This window comes from Carassius carassius, chromosome 13, assembly GCF_963082965.1.
Source record: "Carassius carassius chromosome 13, fCarCar2.1, whole genome shotgun sequence".
Classification (NCBI taxonomy): Eukaryota; Metazoa; Chordata; class Actinopteri; order Cypriniformes; family Cyprinidae; genus Carassius; species Carassius carassius.
The window spans coordinates 30,454,869-30,475,261 of record NC_081767.1 but is presented as its reverse complement, the minus strand read 5'-3'; the positions used below and the strand labels follow the sequence as shown (position 1 = coordinate 30,475,261).

The following is a 20,393-nucleotide window of genomic DNA, read 5'->3' as shown; positions in this document are numbered from 1 at the left end:
TATATATATATATATATATATATATATATATATATATATATATATATATATTTATTTATATTTAAAAGAATTACTGATTTTACTGTATTGTTAAAGAGTCTTTCAAAAACATAAAAAAATCTTCCAGACCCAAAACCTTTTAACAATATAAAGATTTCATACAGTAAGTGCACTTATACTTGACTTTATTGAGGTCCAGATCGTGATCCAATCACCCAAAAGTGTTAAGGTGGTCTGTTAGTATTGGATGGATTCAACAGTATAACAAGAGTGGGAAGAAGCCCACATTCACCTGTTTGGTCTCACAAGTCCCTAAAGATCAGCACTCTGTCAAATACACGCGCAGGTACCACACGCAATCACAATTCTGGGCATGGCATTCAAAGGATGAGCGAGTACGGATGAAAAGCAGCAGAAGATGTGGAAAATAAACTGAAAATGCTTGATGCAAAACTTTAACGCTTGAATTGTTCTTGTTCACATCTTAAACACACACACACAGCTCCACTGCTGTCTTGACATTCTATGCTACACTGAACACATGCTGATAAAAAATAAAAAAAAACAATAAGCTGTAGTGTAGTTAATAATAACTAAAACTAAAAAAAATAGTTCATGAATTTTAAGTTGTTTTGGATCGTTTGTGAAGGCAACATTTCTAAGTTTTAAAGGATAAGTTCACTTCCAGAATAAATATTCTGTCATCATTTACCCACTCTCCACATGTTCCAAACCTGTATGAGTTTATTTATTCAGTTGAACACAAAAGATGATTTTTTGAAAAATGTTGGTATATGAACAGTTGATAGCCACCAATGACTTCCTTGGTATTTTTTTGATTAATGAAAAAAAAATTGAAAACTAAAATCTATCACATCACAAGCAAAATCACATTACAAATAATAACAAATTAAATTAAAACAGAAAATATAAAAATAAAAGCTATTATTATTAAATATTATAATAGTATATAAATAATACTAAAGATTAGTAAAAAAACTAATTAAAACCTTTCATGTTATGGCTAATGATGTATTGTGATATTTAATGATAAATAGTTAATATTAAACTGTATTTTGTCTTAATAAATAATAAAAAAATAATAAAAAATTATAAAACCTAATATAAATATTAGATGCAGCAAGTAAATTTAGGCATCACAATATTACAATGTACAAAAAAAAAAAAGATTAAAATATTGCTAAATGCATTTTAAATGATATGTTGTCATGTAAATCCAAAAGGAAAAATAGAAGAAATAAGCATGCACAATTAAATATCCAATAGTGTCTGATATATCATATTAGCTATCTAATATCCAGCATCGACACAAAAACAACGTTATGTTGTGCATCCCTAATTTGAACTAAGTGTATTAAATGGGATTTATATATATATATATATATATATATATATATATATATATATATATATATATATATATATATATATATATATATATATTTATATATATATATATATATATATATATATATATATTTTTTTTTTTTTTTTTTTTTTTTTTTTTTTTTTTGCAAATTGTGTGGATTTGTTTGGTTCTTCTGGAGATTTTTACTGATCAATGCACACCTAATTTGGTATCAGTGTTGGAGCTAATACATCTAAATTATTAATTTTACAAAAATTTGGCAAGATAATCACAATAAATTGCACAGAAAAGGAAGTGAAAATTGAAAAAACAGTTCTATTTCGCACAGCATGCAAGCAAAACTGTGTGTATGAATTTACACCTGTCCCAGAGTTACATCACAGCTTTTTGGAAACAAAATTTGACCATTAAATGAACAATGACAGCAGAAAAAAATCCTTATTGTTGAGCCTGCGTCCAGTCCTGTCTCTCTGTCCCTGTACCAAACTGTCTCACACATTCAAAGGGAAGTTACTCTGCTATAAAGCCACATACACACACTGATGGAATGCAATGCAACACACACACACACACACACACACACACACAATCTAAACAAGACAGACAAGGAGAGACAGACACACAGAGAAGTGTCAGAGAGAGAGAGAGAGAGAGAGAGAGAGAGAAAGAGAACGGGATACCTTACTGTTGATTTTGGACTTCTTCGCGTCCTTGCGTGGCTTCCTGTTCCTCCGCTCTCTGCCGTCTCTCCGTCCAAGTGCTCCCCCCATCTCCTCTCATCACACACTCATCCACTACATGCCCTCTCACCTATCGCCCTGTCTTCTCCTCCTCGTCCTCTCTCTCTCTTTCTCTCTCTCGCCACACACTCACGTCTTGACGGAGTGCTGCCCACTCACACTCTCTCTCACATGCGCGCACACACACGCTAGTGTCTGGTGTGTGATGAAGGGGTGATTTTGCTGAATGCGGTGACTGGGAGGGAACCTGAGGGAGAGAGGGAGGAGAAAAGGAGGAAGAGGGGGAGATGTGGCGGTAGTTTTGAGGAGGGGAGGGGGAGAGAAAATTTGGGGTTGAGCCAGTAAGAAAAAAGCTCACGTTTATTCATTCACACTCATTTGTTCCCGCTGACGGTGTGCGTCACATAGAGAGCAGTGATGAAATGAATCTATGATCTGACAACACACACACACACTATGCAGTCGACTGCAGCATGCTCATTGACCAGAACAGATACGACTGCAACTACATTAAACCCCGCCTCCTGCTTGACATGATTGGTTGGAGGAAAACCAGAGTGGTAGGTACGCTTTCCTCTCTCTTACTTTGATGTGTTAAATGGGACACGTTATTGGTTGATTAAATTATAGTTTATTCAGACTGCTTGGAAACAGTATTAATACAACGATATAACGGCCAGGATGTCTATACACTAGAAAAAGCACCGATTGAGCACTTGATGGATATGAACTTGTAAGATGTGAATATGCTCAACAGGCCGCCTCATCAATGAATAATATATAATTTTCTAGTTTTGTTTTTCAATAAATTTCATGACGCATTTTTGAAAGTGGGTGAAAGGGTCCTCAACAATTTTCATTTGAAACGAGTGTTATATTGATGGGAAAAAATATATATATTTTGATGTATGTTTAACACTTTACATTTTTATAGCTTTAGTTTATTAGTAATGTAAATTTTACATATTAATAAAAATAATAGAAGCTGTATTAACAATATATTAATTTGAAAGATATCAAGTCTTGGAAGTTTGCTGAGGCCCCCTAGTGGGTCCAGGACCCCTGGTTGAGAACCACTGGGACACTGATAACAGCAAGAGCCAAAATGTAAATTTTAATGTGTATCACCGAAGCAGCAACGCTTTAAAAGCGGGATGAAGGAAAGAAGGAAGGAACTTGAAGACATCTTTAAGAAAGGAAGGAATGATGTAATTTAAATATGCTGCTTTTCTGAAAAAGAAAGAAAGAAAGAAAGCTCTTCTGAGAAGGGAGTAAGGAAGGTAGGAAGCAAGAAAAGAAGGATGGAAGGTGCCACTTTCTGTGATGTATTAATAAACATTTATGTCCAGATCACTGCAGTGGAAACAATCTATACCAGTATTATAACCTCATGCAGGGTCAAGCGATTGCTGCAGTCCTCTCTCTCTCTTTTTCTCTCTCTCTCTCTCTCTCTCTCTCTCTCTCTCTCTCTCTCTCACACACACACACACACACACACACACACACACACACACACTGCATTCAAGGTGTTATAAGAGAAGAAACCACAAAAGCCCAAACACACAGATCTGTTCTTTTCTCTCTCTGCAGGTCTGTAATATCATTCAAGCACTGTATCAAAATGCTCCATGTCTTTATGCATGGGAAACTTTTTCTGAAAGAAACTATAGCCCTATTGAATCTAGGTCTCTCATGTCAGTAAAGTCGTGTTTCACAGATATATTTTGTCATTTAAATCCTGTTTGAATCGAACATGTCGGTCTAAATAACAAATTATCTACTTTCTGCAGTTAACTCAGCCATCCTCTGAGAAATCTAGTTCTGTCTGGATAGAAATGTCTGTTGGTTTCACAACCTCATCTATGCTGTCCAATTCTGTAATGAAAGCTAAATTTTCAGTGGGGTTTTAGTCTGGGCTCTGAGTAGGCCGTGCAAGAACGTTCACCTCTTTCTCCTTCAACCCCTGTGTGGTCAGTTTTGCTGTGTTTTTAAAAAAAAAAATGTTTGTAATGTTGTGATTCTATGTTTGATTGGTTTGGTTCATTGCATCAATGCACTATAGACTTTCAACACGTAACCTTTGACATCAAGATCAAAACTCCCTCCCCAAAACCTCCCATTTAAATGTTAAAGGACTATTTTGTAACCCTAACTAAGGACAATGATAAGGTTGGTTTATTAGTGTCTTAATAGTGTCACTTAATTGTTTCCATTTAGCATTTGTTTTTCTTTGCAATTTGCAGACCCAATTTTGGGTCATGATCCACCAGTTGAGAACCACTGGTTCAGAAAACAAAGCTGCTTTATGTTTCACAACACACACAATCAAAAGAAGCAACACACACACATTCATCTGTTGGGCTAAGAGGACAAACACAGTATATATAAAATATTCTCTCCTTCGCTGTGTCTTTAAGCTCATTTACTCTGTCTCTCTCTCTCTCTGTCTGTCTGTCTGTTTGACAAAGGGATGAGTCAGAGGGGTGTTCTGCACTGGAGGTTGACTGTCAGTAAAGAGCTTCCTCAGGTGTGGCAGATGGGGAGGAAGGTGCAAGCCAAAGGGAAGATGACTGGAGATCAGGAATGAGTGACTGATGTGTAGAGAGAGGTTGAATCAGATAAAGGTGAGGCAGAGGGCACAAGTCAAACATGCCACATTTACTTTTAACTAGAAAAGAAAGAGTGTACGTGCAAGTGTTCGCACACACACAGATATACACTGGCCCTGTACACTGACACGAGTTAGTAGCCAGAACACATTTGTCCAAACAAGCAGCTCCACACCTGTACTAGCTCAGGGTGGATACAGAGTCTTCAGTATCACTCACTCACACACACACACACACACACACACACACACACACACACACACACACACACACACACACACACACACACACACACACAATCTCTCTCTCTCTCACACACACACACACACAGAGAGAGAGAGAGAGAGAGAGAGAGAGAGAGAGAGAATGTCTGAGAGGAATGGGGTGAATGTCAGTGAATCAGAAAGAAGCAGTACAGATATCTGATTTTAACATTCAACACACTTGCCAGTACAACACATTTCAGTTTATACAGACAGTGAAATAATGAGTTAGTGGATGAGTGAGCTACGGAATGTCTGAATGAGTTAAATACATATGAATTTAATAATTAAATAACTAATACAGATAAGAAGGGTGTGTAACAGTGTCAAATAGTGTCACAAAGTGTCAACAGTGCAGTCCAGTTCACAAACAAATGACTCTTATGAATTGACTCTTTAGTGAATCGATAGATTCAAACACTCATGTTGCAAATACAGTGTAAACTGTGTTTGTGTGCATCAGGAGGCTCTTGTCTACACGCTCTAGTTCTCTTCCTCTCCTCCTCCTCCTGCTCTCGCTCTCTGGAGAGCAGAAGTTGCTAACACACAGCTGGGCCTGCAGTGTGTCCTGCCAGCTCAGTAATGCAGCTCAAGTGGGACTGTGTTGGAGTTGGCCGGGGTCGAACTGTACACATTTTTATAAGCTCAGTAATGCAATGATAACTTCTCATTTTCATGTTAACATCAGCTGCTTCAGCACTGAGTGTCTGTTGTCTCTGTTAAAGAGAGATGTCTTTCTACCGTCTGTCATATGACCATCTCTGGCCTCCAGGCTTCACTAAACACACACACACACACACAGTGCATTAGGTTTCACCTCGGCTCAGTAAAAAGTGAATGACTGTAAACTAGGCTAATGCTTGACCTGAACACACACCACTGAGCACACATGGCTGTGCCACAAATTGACAGTTCATGTGTGTGTGGGTTTGCGAGCATGAGCAGACACTGGCATTCGTAGATGTTTGATCATCTGCATGTGCAGCCAGTGGGAGAGGTCAGTACAACAAATGAAACAATGTCACTGTAAAAGCGGATTATGTCCTCACCACCCCCCGTGCGAGCAGGAGATGGCGCAGTCCAACAGTTAAATGGCATGGACCGTCAAAAACCCCACAACTTCACAACAAAACCACAATGACAGAAAAACAACAGTGAACCACTCTGGCCCACAAAGATTGGAAGATAATTCAGTATAGGAGCCACTTAAGAGTGCCAGAGAATATGCCCGCTCCAAATTCTCACACACAATCAAATATCAGTGTGCCACAGAACAATTAAAACCCAAAAACAACTGGTGATGTCTGATTCACAAACTAAACACTCTTTCAAACTGACTCTCTTCAGTGATTCAGTCAAACTTTCCCACAAACCATTTGTACCTTACCTTATATTAAAGTGGAGTCCAAAATTGGAAAAACTCCCAAAGGAGTCCAAAATTGTTAAGTTGGTTGCTTGCAATTTATTTTGTGATTAGTGATTACCTTTATGTATAGTATTAGTACTGCAAATAAATAAATAAATGAAATAATAAAAAGTTCTCTGTGTGTGTGTGTGTGTGTGTGTGTGTGTGTGTGTGTGTGTGTGTGTGTGTGTGTTTGTGTGTGTGTATATACAACTCTGTATAATGACATGGGTATGACACAGGTATTACAAGGAGAGGGTGACTTATGAGGACATAACCCATGTCCCCATTTTTCAAAACGCTTATAAATCATACAGAATCAGTTTTTTTTTAGAAAAGTAAAAATGCACAAAGTTTCCTCTGAGGGTTAGGGTTAGGTGTAGGGTTGGTGTAGGGCCATAGAATATACAGTTTGTACAGTATAAAAACCATTACGCCTATGGGATGAACCCACTTTTCACAAAAACAAACGTTTGTGTGTGTGTGTGTGTGTGTGTGTGTGTGTGGTATCTATATACGAATATTTTTTCTAACCATATAGAAATCGCAGCATCCATTTTTCTCAGGACAACTAAAAAATAATTCAACAAAACAACAATCAGAATAATTGAAAATTTGAAAAGTTTTAAAGAACTTTTCAATAGGACATTTTTTATATTTTTTTGTACAAATTAAAAAATATATAAATAAAAAGAAAACCTAATTTTTTACTAAAATGACTCTGTTCACATGACAGAAGAATTCGAACAGGTTCCTTAAAATGTACCATACAAATGAATCAATTTGCATTTAGGGGCAACTAACCCAACTAACCCTTTAATAAGCACTAGTGTGGATTATTCATTGATTATGACTTTTTCATTTCATTCACTGCAGTAATGTGGTCACACAGGGTGACTCTGTCAGACGAGTGCTATTTTTGCCATCATCTAAAGAAAGGCTCTCGTCTAATTGAATGGAATAGAGGATTCAAGCTGACATCATGATGCCGAACTTGGTACAAAGCCAACATTGATTTCCATTTATTGTGCTAATGTCTCATTTTGATTTAAACGATAACTCTGACTCTCCAGGAGAGATGAGAGGAGATCTCATTCGTAGAGGCCAGACAGGCCAAAAACAGCAGCATTAACATGATGAGAGGGGAGTTGATTGGACTGGCTGGTAATTACAGGGCATCGCGGTGAGTGTTTATGAGAAGTGTTGTTGATCTGTGAAGAGCAGAGGAGGTTACGGTCATGTAAACTCTTCCAGAGCTCCATGCTTCTCAAGATTAAGATTGTCGTCATTATCATCTATCTAAACAGCTCGATGACACCTCAACATCTACAGCATTCCAGGAACCATTAGGCAGCCGATGAGACTAGCTAATAACCACTTTCTATGAGACACAAACTTCCCCTGCAGGGCGATTGGCGACTCAGAATACATAGAGTTGTCATTTTCATCTCAGGATGTCTAAATTGAGACACTGGTATAACTAAAAAGCATATTAAAAAAAATCTATTTGATCTATTTGCCACCTCAATCACCTGATTAATGACATCTTAATTTGAAACACTGGTAGAACTAAAAAGCATAATTGTTTAAATCAATTAATTACAATGATTTCTTTTTGAAGAACAAATACAGATTTGCCACAGTATTCTCTATAAAATGGTATAATCCCCATCATGTAATCACTGACTGATACAACGCTGAGAAAAGAAACAGGTACCATGTGACATCACCTTAATTTAAACTTGAATAATGATATCAGGATGTCAGATGCATTGTGGGTACAAAAAGAGGCTAACGCTCCTGTCTTACCTTAGTGTGAAGCTTCGACAGCTGTTTTTCATCCAGGTGAGATTGTGTGTACACTCGCCTCTTGTAGCGAAACTGCCAAAACCAAAAACACAGCACTGATTAGGTTTACATCACTATGGATATCACAACTTTAGTCTTCATTAAAGAGCACATGCTAACATTCTTCAGTGATTGTCATGTTTGCTGAAACTGTGAAGTGGAGGGAGACTTTGAGAGTGAGTGTGAACTGTTGAAATCATAACTGTGAGCTGCCGAAACATCTGCACATCAACATTACAGCTGTGCTCAGGATCACAAAGTCTTTTAACAGAGAACCAGCTGTGAATCAGTAAACTGCACATTCAGTCAAAACATGACGCAAGCGGAACTGCATGAGGAACAAGACAACGGGAGTCTTTTAAGACACTTTTAGGGAGAAAAAAATTACAATAAAATGAATAACTGATTCTTATACTGTCTAACTGACAAAAAAGAAGTGAATCAGATTTTTGAATATTTTTGGAACAGATTTCCTGACGTGGGTAATCTTTACCCAAAAATGGACAACATTTTCAAAATTATCATAGAATAATGGCCTAAATTTCAGACCTGAGGTTCCTCACACAAACCTACAGTATGATTTTAAAAGAATGTACTCATACCAAACACTGACACTTGTATGGAACATCCTGGTAAAGGGAAAATTGGTAAAAAAATGTATACAACAAATCTCAAAAGCTGGAAAGCACCAATATCAAATATCTGAAAATAAGAAATCACATGATAAAGTATCAATTAAAACCAGACTTAATTATAAATATTATAATGTACTTTTGCCAAGAAAAATAACAGAAAAGCTTAAAAAGAACAACTTTGTGTATTGTCATGAAATGTCAATGTAATGTCATTTCTACACCACAAGAAACACCAAGAAGCAAAAATTCCTAAAGTTTCTACAGCCCTAAACTCACTCCATTGGTTAAACCAGATGTTGTCGGACTGCTAAAAAAACAACGTACTATGCTTAAAGCCCCACAGTGGCGCAGCTATTATATTCTTCAGGAAGTCAACCTATAAATGTCGTACTAACAGTTGTCTCTGCATCATAAATTTAATCAGAAGAAAGTATTTTCAAAAACATCAAAACAATTACACACTTAAGTCTTTCATCATTTCCTCACCCTTTTGTCATTGCTAAACTGTATAACTTTTTTTTCCCCATGCTATTGCAATGAATGGAGTTTTCTGGCTTCAAAAACGACGTAAAGGCACCATTAAAGTAGACCTTACAATTAATATGCTAGATTTTCCTCCTCTTTGAAGCCATATGCTATCTGTGCTGGGAACAAATCAAAATTTAAGTCATTATTCACTGCTCTACTTCTTTCATTAACTCTCATTACTGTACGGATGTCTGGATTTCACTGAATAATGACTTCAATTTCAATCTCTATGTCATAAACTTTGTTAGAAGTTTGAGAGTGAGGAATTAATGACAGAATTTTCTTTTTTGTGTGAACTATTGCTTTAAATACCAAGAAAACTGATGAGACAAAAACTCTTCTTGAATTATGAGTTGAGCGGGAAAAAAATAAAAAAAAACTTGACAACGTCAACATGACACCAACCATGACAACAACAGCAAAGTTGAAGAAACTCAGAGGCAGACTGGAAACTCAAAGTAATGTATCGCTGTCAAACTCAAGGCCATTAACAAACGCCTCAGGAACAAACGAGTCAAAATGTCATGATCAAACAGAAAACAAGTCAAAAGCTCACAAACAACAAAGGTGAATATATCGTACACACTGAACTCACCACAGGATCCGTCTGCTGCGCTACACGTCTCTGGCTGTGGGCAGTAGCAGTGCAAGCAAGCCAACACTATAATTCTCAGCACTACCCTGAATTACTCTGTCTTGCACCTCGGTGCCATCAATCCCAAAACATGACACCAACTACAACACCATATTGCAAAACATCACTACGAAACAGCCATGACTTGGAGCTGCAGAAGCGAGCGCTGTACACAAAACCATGTGCCCGTGAAGAGGGTAAGGCCTCGCGGACACCCACAGCTCCATCCCTCTCCTCCACTGAGATCTGACCATTCACATCTCTTTGTTACTGTGTGCTGTATCTGTCTATCTATGAGCCTATCTAGCAAACCCAGGAGTGATCTGTCCACTATGGGAGTTTTTTTGTCAGGCCAGTGTGTCGACGGACCGTCTGCTGTGCAGTGATGGTTTCTGAAATACCAGGATGGGTCTGAGCTGTATGAAGCATGCCAACACTGAGCAATGTGAGCAAAATAAATGACTGTGGACTGTTCACATGCATCTGATTGCTTTGGGGGATGAAAAAACGCACACAAACACACATCTCCTTCTGTTCTCTCATGCACGTTGTATATCGCTCAAGTTTGACAGTTTCGCTATTTATCAGACACTGGGTCTAGATCAGTGTTGTGCCAGTTCATACTTAAAAAGAACTAGCTCAAAGTTCAGTTCACACAGATGATAATGAACTAGTTCATGTTCATAGTTCATTTTTTTAAAAAAAATGAACTAAGTTCACATATCTAAAAACGAACTAGTTCACGTTCATTTGTTAATTTTTTTGCTTGTTTGGGATCTGACTGTCCAGCGTATTTGAAAAAGTTAAGCAAACTTTACTGTCTTTTTGACATTTTTCCCCTGCGTGAAATGATCGAGGCTAACAGCAATCTCAACTAGTACAACAAGCGCGCAAGTCATGTGTCACAAACATTGAACACTACACAAACAGTAATTTTTTTTTTCATTTAGGCAATTAATTTTAGTGACACAGGAGGTGCCGAATCCAATGTCGGAGGTGACGGAACATGTTCCGGCTCAAATTAAAGGGATATCCACTCCAGCGCAACGTTTTGTTTTGTGTTACCGTCCTAGGTCGAGTTACACTACGCGAGTAACTGTATTTAAATAGGGAAAACGTGGAGGTGTTTGGTAGCTTCTCTGCTTGGCCCATATTGAATGAATGGGCTCAGCTAAGTGCTTTCAAAGTGTCACCGCGCGCCAAAGCGATTGAGTGCATGCACTGAGAAAAGAGAGGTATGTATCAACCCATCTTAGTTAAGGGAAAAACATAGTTTAATATGAAAACACGGTGGAGTATCCCTTTAAGCCCTGGTAAAACCTGACTTTTCAAATGAGCGTGAATGTGAACTGCGCGTGCTGTTCATTCCTGCCAGAGTGAGCGCCGCTCTCGTTCATTGTATGAAAAGTGATTCGTGCAGTTCAGCGTTCGGCGAAAATATGAACGCGTTCAGAGAACGTCGTTCATTGAACGCGTTCATGCACAACACTGGTCTAGATACTGCATATACAGTTATAATGTACTTTTACCATTTAAACATCCATCCATCCATCCATCCATCTTCTTCCGCTTATCCGGGGCCGGGTCGCGGGGGCAGCAGTCTAAGCAGAGAACCCCAGACCTCCCTCTCCCTAGACACTTCCTCCAGCTCTTCTGGGGGGACACCGAGGCGTTCCCAGGCCAGCCGGGAGACATAGTCTCTCCAGCGTGTCCTAGGTCTTCCCCGGGGTCTCCTCCCAGTGGGACGCGCCCGGAACACCTTCCCGGGAAGGCGTCCAGGAGGCATCCGGAACAGATGCCCGAGCCACCTCAGCTGACCCCTCTCGATGTGGAGGAGCAGCGGCTCTACTCTGAGCTCCTCCCGGGTGACTGAGCTTCTCACCCTATCTCTAAGGGATCGCCCAGCCACCCTGCGGAGAAAGCTCATTTCGGCCGCCTGTATCCGGGATCTTGTCCTTTCGGTCATGACCCAAAGCTCATGACCATAGGTGAGAGTAGGAACGTAGATTGACCAGTAAATCGAGAGCTTCGCCTTGCGGCTCAGCTCTTTCTTCACCACGACAGACCGGTACATCGACCGCATTACTGCAGAAGCTGCACCGATCCGTCTGTCAATCTCCCGTTCCATCCTTCCCTCACTCGTGAACAAGACCCCAAGATACTTAAACTCCTCCACTTGAGGCAGGAACTCTCCACCAACCTGAAGTGGGCAAGCCACCCTTTTCCGACTGAGGACCATGGCCTCGGATTTGGAGGTGCTGATTCTCATCCCAGCCGCTTCACACTCGGCTGCAAACCGTCCCAGTGCATGCTGAAGGTCCTGGCTTGATGAGGCCAACACGACAACATCATCCGCAAAGAGCAGAGACGAAATCGTGTTGTCACCAAACCTGACCCCCTCCGGCCCCTGGCTGCGCCTAGAAATTCTGTCCATAAAAATCATGAACAGAACCGGCGACAAAGGGCAGCCCTGCCGGAGTCCAACACGCACCGGGAACAAGTCTGACTTACTGCTGGCAATACGAACCAAGCTCCTGCTCCGGTCGTACAGGGACCGGATAGCCCTTAGCAAAGGGCCCCGGACCCCATACTCCCGGAGCACCCTCCACAGGCCGCCGCGAGGGACACAGTCGAATGCCTTCTCCAAATCCACAAAGCACATGTGGACTGGTTGGGCAAACTCCCATGAACCCTCCAGCACCCTGTAGAGGGTATAGAGCTGGTCCAGTGTTCCACGGCCTGGACGAAAACCACACTGTTCCTCCTGAATCCGAGGTTCTACTATCGGCCGGATTCTCCTCTCCAGTACCCTGGCATAGACTTTCCCAGGGAGGCTGAGAAGTGTGATCCCCCTGTAGTTGGAACACACCCTCCGGTCCCCCTTCTTAAAAAGAGGGACCACCACCCCGGTCTGCCATCCCAGAGGCACCGTCCCCGACTGCCACGCGATGCTGCAGAGGCGTGTCAGCCAAGACAGCCCCACAACATCCAGAGACTTGAGGTACTCAGGGCGGATCTCATCCACCCCCGGTGCCTTGCCACCGAGGAGTTTCTTGACTACGTCGGTGACTTCAGCTTGGGTAATGGACGAGTCCACATCTGAGCCCTCAGCCTCTGCTTCCTCAATGGAAGACGTGACAGCGGGATTGAGGAGATCCTCGAAGTATTCCTTCCACCGTCCAACGACATCCCCAGTTGAGGTCAACAGCTCCACACCTTTACTGTAAACAGCGTTGGTAGGGCACTGCTTCCCTCTCCTGAGGCGCCGGACGGTTTGCCAGAATCTCTTCGAGGCTGACCGATAGTCCTTCTCCATGGCCTCACCGAACTCCTCCCAGGCCCGAGTTTTTGCCTCCACAACCACCCGGGCTGTAGTCCGCTTGGCCTGCCGGTACCTGTCAGCTGCCTCAGGAGTCCCACAAGCCAACCAGGCCCGATAGGACTCCTTCTTCAGCTTGACGGCATCCCTTACTTCCGGTGTCCACCACCGGGTTCGGGGATTGCCACCTCGACAGGCACCGGAAACCTTACGGCCACAGCTCCGAGCGGCCGCTTCGACAATGGAGGTGGAGAACATGGTCCACTCGGACTCAATATCTCCAGCCTCCCTCGGGATCCGGTCGAAGCTCTGCCGGAGGTGGGAGTTGAAGATCTCTCTGACAGGAGACTCGGCCAAACGTTCCCAGCAGACCCTCACAGTACGTTTGGGTCTGCCGAGTCTGTCCAGCTTCCTCCCCCGCCATCGGATCCAACTCACCACCAGGTGGTGATCGGTTGACAGCTCCACCCCTCTCTTCACCCGAGTGTCCAAGACATACGGCCGGAGGTCGGATGAAACGACCACAAAGTCGATCATCGACCAACGGCCTAGGGTGTCCTGGTGCCACGTGTACTGATGGACACCCTTATGCTTGAACATGGTGTTCGTTATGGACAAGCTGTAACTAGCACAGAAGTCCAATAACTGAACACCGCTCGGGTTCAGATCAGGGGGGCCGTTCCTCCCAATCACGCCCCTCCAGGTGTCACTGTCGTTGACCACGTGGGCGTTGAAGTCCCCCAGTAAAACGACGGAGTCCCCAGTCGGAGCACTTTCCAGCACCCCTCCCAGAGACTCCAAGAAGGCCGGGTACTCTGCACTGCCGTTCGGCCCGTAGGCACAAACGACAGTGAGAGACCTATCCCCGACCCGAAGGCGCAGGGAAGCGACCCTCTCGTTCACCGGGGTAAACTCCAACACATGGCAGCTGAGCTGGGGGGCTATAAGCAAACCCACACCAGCCCGCCGCCTCTCACCATGGGCAACTCCAGAGTGGTGAAGAGTCCATCCTCTCTCGAGGAGTGTGGTTCCAGAGCCCAAGCTGTGCGTAGAGGTGAGCCCGACTATCGCTAGTCGGAACCTCTCAACCTCACGCACAATCTCGGGCTCCTTCCCCACCAGTGAGGTGACGTTCCACGTCCCTAGAGCTAGTTTCCGTGTCCAGGGATCGGGCTGTCGAGGCCCCCGCCTTCGACTGCCGCCCGATTGTCTAAGCACCGGCCCCTTACGGTCCCTCCTGTAGGTGGTGAGCCCACGGGAAGGCGGCCCCACGTCGCTCCTTCGGGCTGAGCCCGGCCGGACCCCGTGGGGAGAGGCCCGGCCACCAGGCGCTCGCATACGAGCCCCAACCCCGGGCCTGGCTCCAGGGTGGGGCCCCGGCTGCGCCATACTGGGCGACGTCACGGTCCTTAGATTTAGTCTTCTCATAAGGGGGTTTTGAACCGCTCTTAGTCTGACCCGTAGCCTAGGACCTGTTTGCCTTGGGAGACCCTACCAGGGGCATATAGCCCCGGACAACATAGCTCCTAGGGTCATTCGGGTACTCAAACCCCTCCACCACGTTAAGGTGGCAGTTCAAGGAGGGGCCATTTAAACATTTATCATTTAATGATCTTCATGTATACAGGTTTTTTTATTTTTTTGTGAGTCTCATGTTCTAACCAGCAATGCTGAGTGAGATGCAACGAGTCTCTTGATATCTATTTCATCACATTGTGAAACTTACTTGTTGTTAAAACAATACTATAGAACAAACGATAGGACAGACGGACGGACGGACGGACGGACGGACGGACAGACAGACAGACAGACAGACAGACAGACAGACAGACAGACAGATAGATAGATAGATAGATAGATAGATAGATAGATAGATAGATAGATAGATAGATAGACAGACAGACAGACAGACAGACAACAGACAGACAGATAGATTCAGCAACACATTCAGAAAAAGCCTAACTGCATAAAGGCAATGATTTCTTTTTGTCATTTATCTGCTCATAGCAGAAATATGGAGAGACCATTTTTCAGAAGCCAACGCTGGTTTCCTCTCTCTCTCTCTCAAATGCTCTTTTCTCCACAGACTCCAAAAGTCAAAATTGGAATGATAAATCTGGTGAAATGACAATCAGAGCATTCCTGACCACACAAGCTAACAGAAGACGATGGAGCAATGGAGATATACTCAGGAAGGCAGGGTGCCAAAATAAGATCTCACACTGCAAGCAAGCCAAGCTTTTATTTTATTGGTGCACATATTGAGTGTCAAGACCAAGGTGTTAATTTGGGGGTATGACTCTCACCTCCAGGTACGGGACAGGAGAGATGTCGGGAAGTGGATATTCTTTCAGTGTTCGCTGCTCATCCAGGAACTTCCCGGCTTTGCTGTTGTACGCAGGCTGAAAGAGGCCATAGTTTAGCACATCCTTCAGGCTCTGGTTGAGAGTGCAGAGGATTCGTTGTTTAGACAACCAGATGGGAGACTCCACATTAAACTTCATGCATTTCTGCAGAGGAAACAAAAAGAGAGACATGATGAGTCATGAAAATCCCATAATGCAACAGCAAACCTGAAGATTCCCTAATATAATTCAAAAGATTGGGTGCGATAACTTTTTAAAAAAAGATTTTGAAAGAATTATTATTTTTTTATATACTTACCAAGGCTGCATTTATTTGATCACAAATACAGTACAAACAGTAATCCTGTGAAATATTTTTTACAATTTAAAATAACATACTTAACATTTTGTGGAAACCTTAATGCATTTTATAAACAATTTTTTGATAATTAGAAAGTTCAGAAGAACCATTCATTTAAAATATATATATTTTGTAACACTAAAAGTTTCTGTACAGTCTATTCTTAACTGTAAAATCAAACAATGCATAATCTTCTGTAGGTATTCATTTATTATAGTATAGCAAAAAATAACTGTAGTAACTTTTATTTTGGTGGAAACTGAAGTTACCATGGAAAAATTTTGGCACTCTGTTAATATATTTGTAACTAATAACATAAGTGATGAATATTTGTTAAATATGAATATAATATGAAGTTTTCTGTAATAAAAATAATTGACATGTTTTGGACTGTATGTGATACCCTCAACATCTTATTTCTTCCTCTTGTTGTCTTTCAGAGTTTACTCTGTGTTGTGACCCCAAAATCAACAGTGAAGATTTGAGAGTGAACCCACTGCCAAATCAAGCAGTGTATCAATAAAAGCCTCTCACCCGTCTTTGTCTTTGTCCTCTAAACCATAAGTAATGACACACACCCCTGCCCTTTCCTCAGTACTTTGATTACTAGAGGTAGAAATCCAGCAGACCACCGGGACAGAGAGAGCAAGCAGAAGTGAGAAAGGTTTTCAGCACTTTTGTTCGCTTCTCCTCTCAGCAAATACGACATCAAATGCAGCTTTGAACTCTTCTCTACTGCATTTATTTTACCAGAGAGCCCAGTATTAAGGAGACAAAGATGGGAAGAGAGGACATCAGTCTACAACACACACACACACACACACACACACATACACACACGCACACACACACACACACACACACACATACATAAAAAGAAAAGCGTTTCAGAAACTTGTAATTATGTGCAGAATTCCCCTGAAGTTAATCCTGCGTTTCATTCTGTTTTCCCGGGTATAACAACAGCCTCCACCATGGTCGTTCCTTTTGATTTTCAATCTTAAATTTCATCACTCTTTTCTATGTTTATCTTCGCTTAGACTGACAGACGACTGGACCGCATTCAGCTCTATTTAAACTCAGAACAAGAGTAAAACCAGACCTCTATTCAACATACAAATGGAACTGACGCCTCAGTACAATAATACAATAATCTCACGTCACACTTCCATTCTTTTTTCTGACAAGAACCTATGGACAGCACAAATTAAATGCTAAGGGACTGTTCGTTTTTTATTTAAGGGGCCACCGGAGGAGTTTTGAAATCTGTAGTCAAAAAATACATGACCCTCCCTTCGCCAGCAATACATTTTTCTATGACCCTCCAAAATTATTGTGAAAAAAGGCATGACCCTCCCCGATAAATTATTGATTACTTCTGGTTTGCGCTTGGCAAAGATGTTCAGATAGCCATTGTTTTTTTTTACAACTATAAACTCCTGCTTTCTCATCTTACTAGGGCTGTAACGATAGACCAAACCTACGATTCGGTTCGTATAACGATTTTGATTTTAGATTTGAAAAAAATCTTGTTTTGCTGATGCGGTGTGAAAGCATCTAAAAGCTGTCACAAAGAACCGTCAAAAGTAATGATTATGAATCAAATATAGCAAGGAGACATTTTAATTGTTTATTAATAAACAGGTGTTTTCTGTGTCGACCGCTGTCGATGCTGACTCGCAATCTTCGCAGTAGTGAACGCGCCAGAAAGAAATGCACATTTCATACGGTGTAGCCTACATAAGTAGAGAGCAGTCTGTTTTCTTTCGTTTTGAATTGTTCTGTTTAAAAGTAGACATTTCAAGCTTTTCTATATATTTCTCAGGTCTGTGAGGCAAGTAGCCTACCTTACGCTGAGTTTCGGTTCATGAGACGAGAGTCCAGTTCACTCACCGGTGCCTCCGTGTCATGATTATCTATTTTCTATATTTACTTCTTATTTATTAAATCCAGGCAATTGGTTGATGAAACATTGATTAAAATTAATATACAATTAATAAAAAAACGAAATTCACTTTAAAGAAAGGCTTTGTGCTTCTGTTTGAGGTCTCTGTGAAAGTTTCAAAGTCGCTCTCAGAACGGTCATGTCCTTAATGGAGAACTGTCACGTCCATAACAATGTTTTTTTCCCTCATAAATGGGAACACGAAAAATTAAATAAAAATAATATTTTATGTTCTGCGGAGGCCGACCCTTCTTTCCCTACTTTTGGTTTGCGCAGTGTAATTCATAGAATTACTAAAAAATATTTTGCCACCTAAAAGCTAAAGATTTTTTTTGTCACATCACATCACATGTGTATTTCACTCATATTAAATATAAAACATGTGTAGACTGGTATTTTTCTAATGTCTTGACTCCTTTATTAAGGGATTATGATATAAACAGACATTTCAATATATTGGTATTAAATTCAATTTTCGGAGAATTTATATTTCAAGTTTTGACTGCAAATGTCACATCCTGAAGTCCATAACGCTGGAATTGCCCAATTGTAACGAATTTATCCTCAACTTTTTTTGGTAGGTCTACGTATTTTATTATGTTAACTTCAAATAATACTAATATAGTAATTTAAAGATGTGGTAGCCCTACATCTTACACATCACACTCCACTGTTTATGGTGGTAATTTCAGTAGATTTACTCACTAACATTATTTTGAAAACAAAATACGAATGGAAACTAAAATATGATAGTATCGTGCAACAGCGCACATTCTATCAGCTGCAGTTCTCGCGCCTCGGTCCCAATACTGTAAAACTCGACGTACATTCACATCACATGTTAATGCAGCGGTAGAGTTACACTCACGAGACACTGCACTTATTCGCAATCATAAAAGTTCATTATTTGTCGTGCTTTAAAGCTTTGCCAGGTAAACATTTCATTGGCATTCTGTTCTGACATGATGCACTTTTTCTGAGCTCTGAAGTGCGTGCGCACTGTCCAACAGCGCTGGATTTTTGTTGGGTCAGACACATCTGATAGCGATGGGGGGCCGAGACCACGAGAGCTACATGGAGCTACATGTGAAAAAAATAATATGCACCAAACAAGCCACTTTGAGATGTTGCTGTTTTCACAAAAGTTGGGTGACCCTCCCCCTAGACAAAAAAAAAAATGGATGACCCTCCCCCAAACAAAGAATAAAAAGACATGACCCTCCCCTATTTTCCTCCGGTGGCCCCTTCCATAAATACCGAACGGTCCCTAAAAGCTTACAATTAAAGAAGAGCCAAAATTATGCAAAAATGTATGGCATTCAAAAATTACATGTGTATTTTCACAAAGTTTTGCATGCTATATATATATATATATATATATATATATATATATATATATATATATATATATATATATATATAAATAAACACACAAACAACTAATTTATTTACAATAACACTGATACACTAAACAAAAAAATTATAAATGCAACAATTTTGTTTTTGCCCCCATTTTTCATGAGCTGAACTCAAAGATCTAAGACTTTTTACCAACTGAAAATAAATAAATAAAGGCTAAAACACTGCTAAATCATATAACAGTATATAAATAATACTAAAATATCACATCACTGATATAAACACTATATGTACAGTATATAATATAAATATTGTACAATTTTGTAAGTATAAATATTGATAATGACTATATCTTGTCTGCGTTTATATCACAACCCAGAATAATTACTGAAGGTAAGGGTTCGGGACGGTGTCATAGTTCAGTTTTAATTAGACAGGACTGTATTTATTGATATCTTTCGCCATTAACTGAGGTTTCACTGAGATTACTGCAGTGCATTCTGGGACTGTCCGTTTAGAATTGCCTTAGACTGCCTTAGGATTGATTTAGAATTTAGACCAATTAAGTTATCTTAAAAGGAAGGTTAATTTTGCTGCCAGCTTTTTGGAACACCTTTGAAGCAGGAAATGCTGTCTACTTACTAAAGTTGGCATCACTACGTTTTGGAACAAAACTATAGTTTTATGCACTTCAAACACATCACTTTACAAATAAGCAAACATCTTATTCCATTTGTTTCTTTGGCCATAATTTACCCAGAAATCAGAACCTCAACGTGTAATAAACATGCAAACATGTCCTCAAATGCTCACCGCCCATATCTGCAGGGCAGTTCTCCCACAATCCAGTAGTGCTGATGTGATTCCCTGAACTCATGGATTGATTCTGATAGTATTAGCCTCTGGAAAATCATAACAGAGCTCTATTGGCATCAGTTTAGGAGAGAGAGATTCCTAACAATGCATTGATTGAGCTGCATGCATACAGCCACACACAATGACTCTGTCTGGC

At 40.9% G+C, this 20,393-nt stretch overlaps 1 protein-coding gene across 2 annotated transcripts in view; it reads right to left on the bottom strand.

Annotated features, from left to right (window-relative positions):
* The window catches only part of LOC132156321 (SH3 and multiple ankyrin repeat domains protein 3-like), a 209,734-nt gene that overhangs the window by 158,541 nt on the left and 30,800 nt on the right, over window positions 1–20,393 (bottom strand). For both annotated transcript variants that reach the window (XM_059565288.1, XM_059565289.1), the window contains exons 2-3: window positions 15,678–15,881; window positions 8,217–8,288 (exon numbers count right to left, since the gene is read on the bottom strand). In XM_059565288.1, the coding sequence (XP_059421271.1) occupies window positions 8,217–8,288; window positions 15,678–15,881 (276 nt within the window). The remainder of the gene's footprint in view (window positions 1–8,216; window positions 8,289–15,677; window positions 15,882–20,393) is intronic.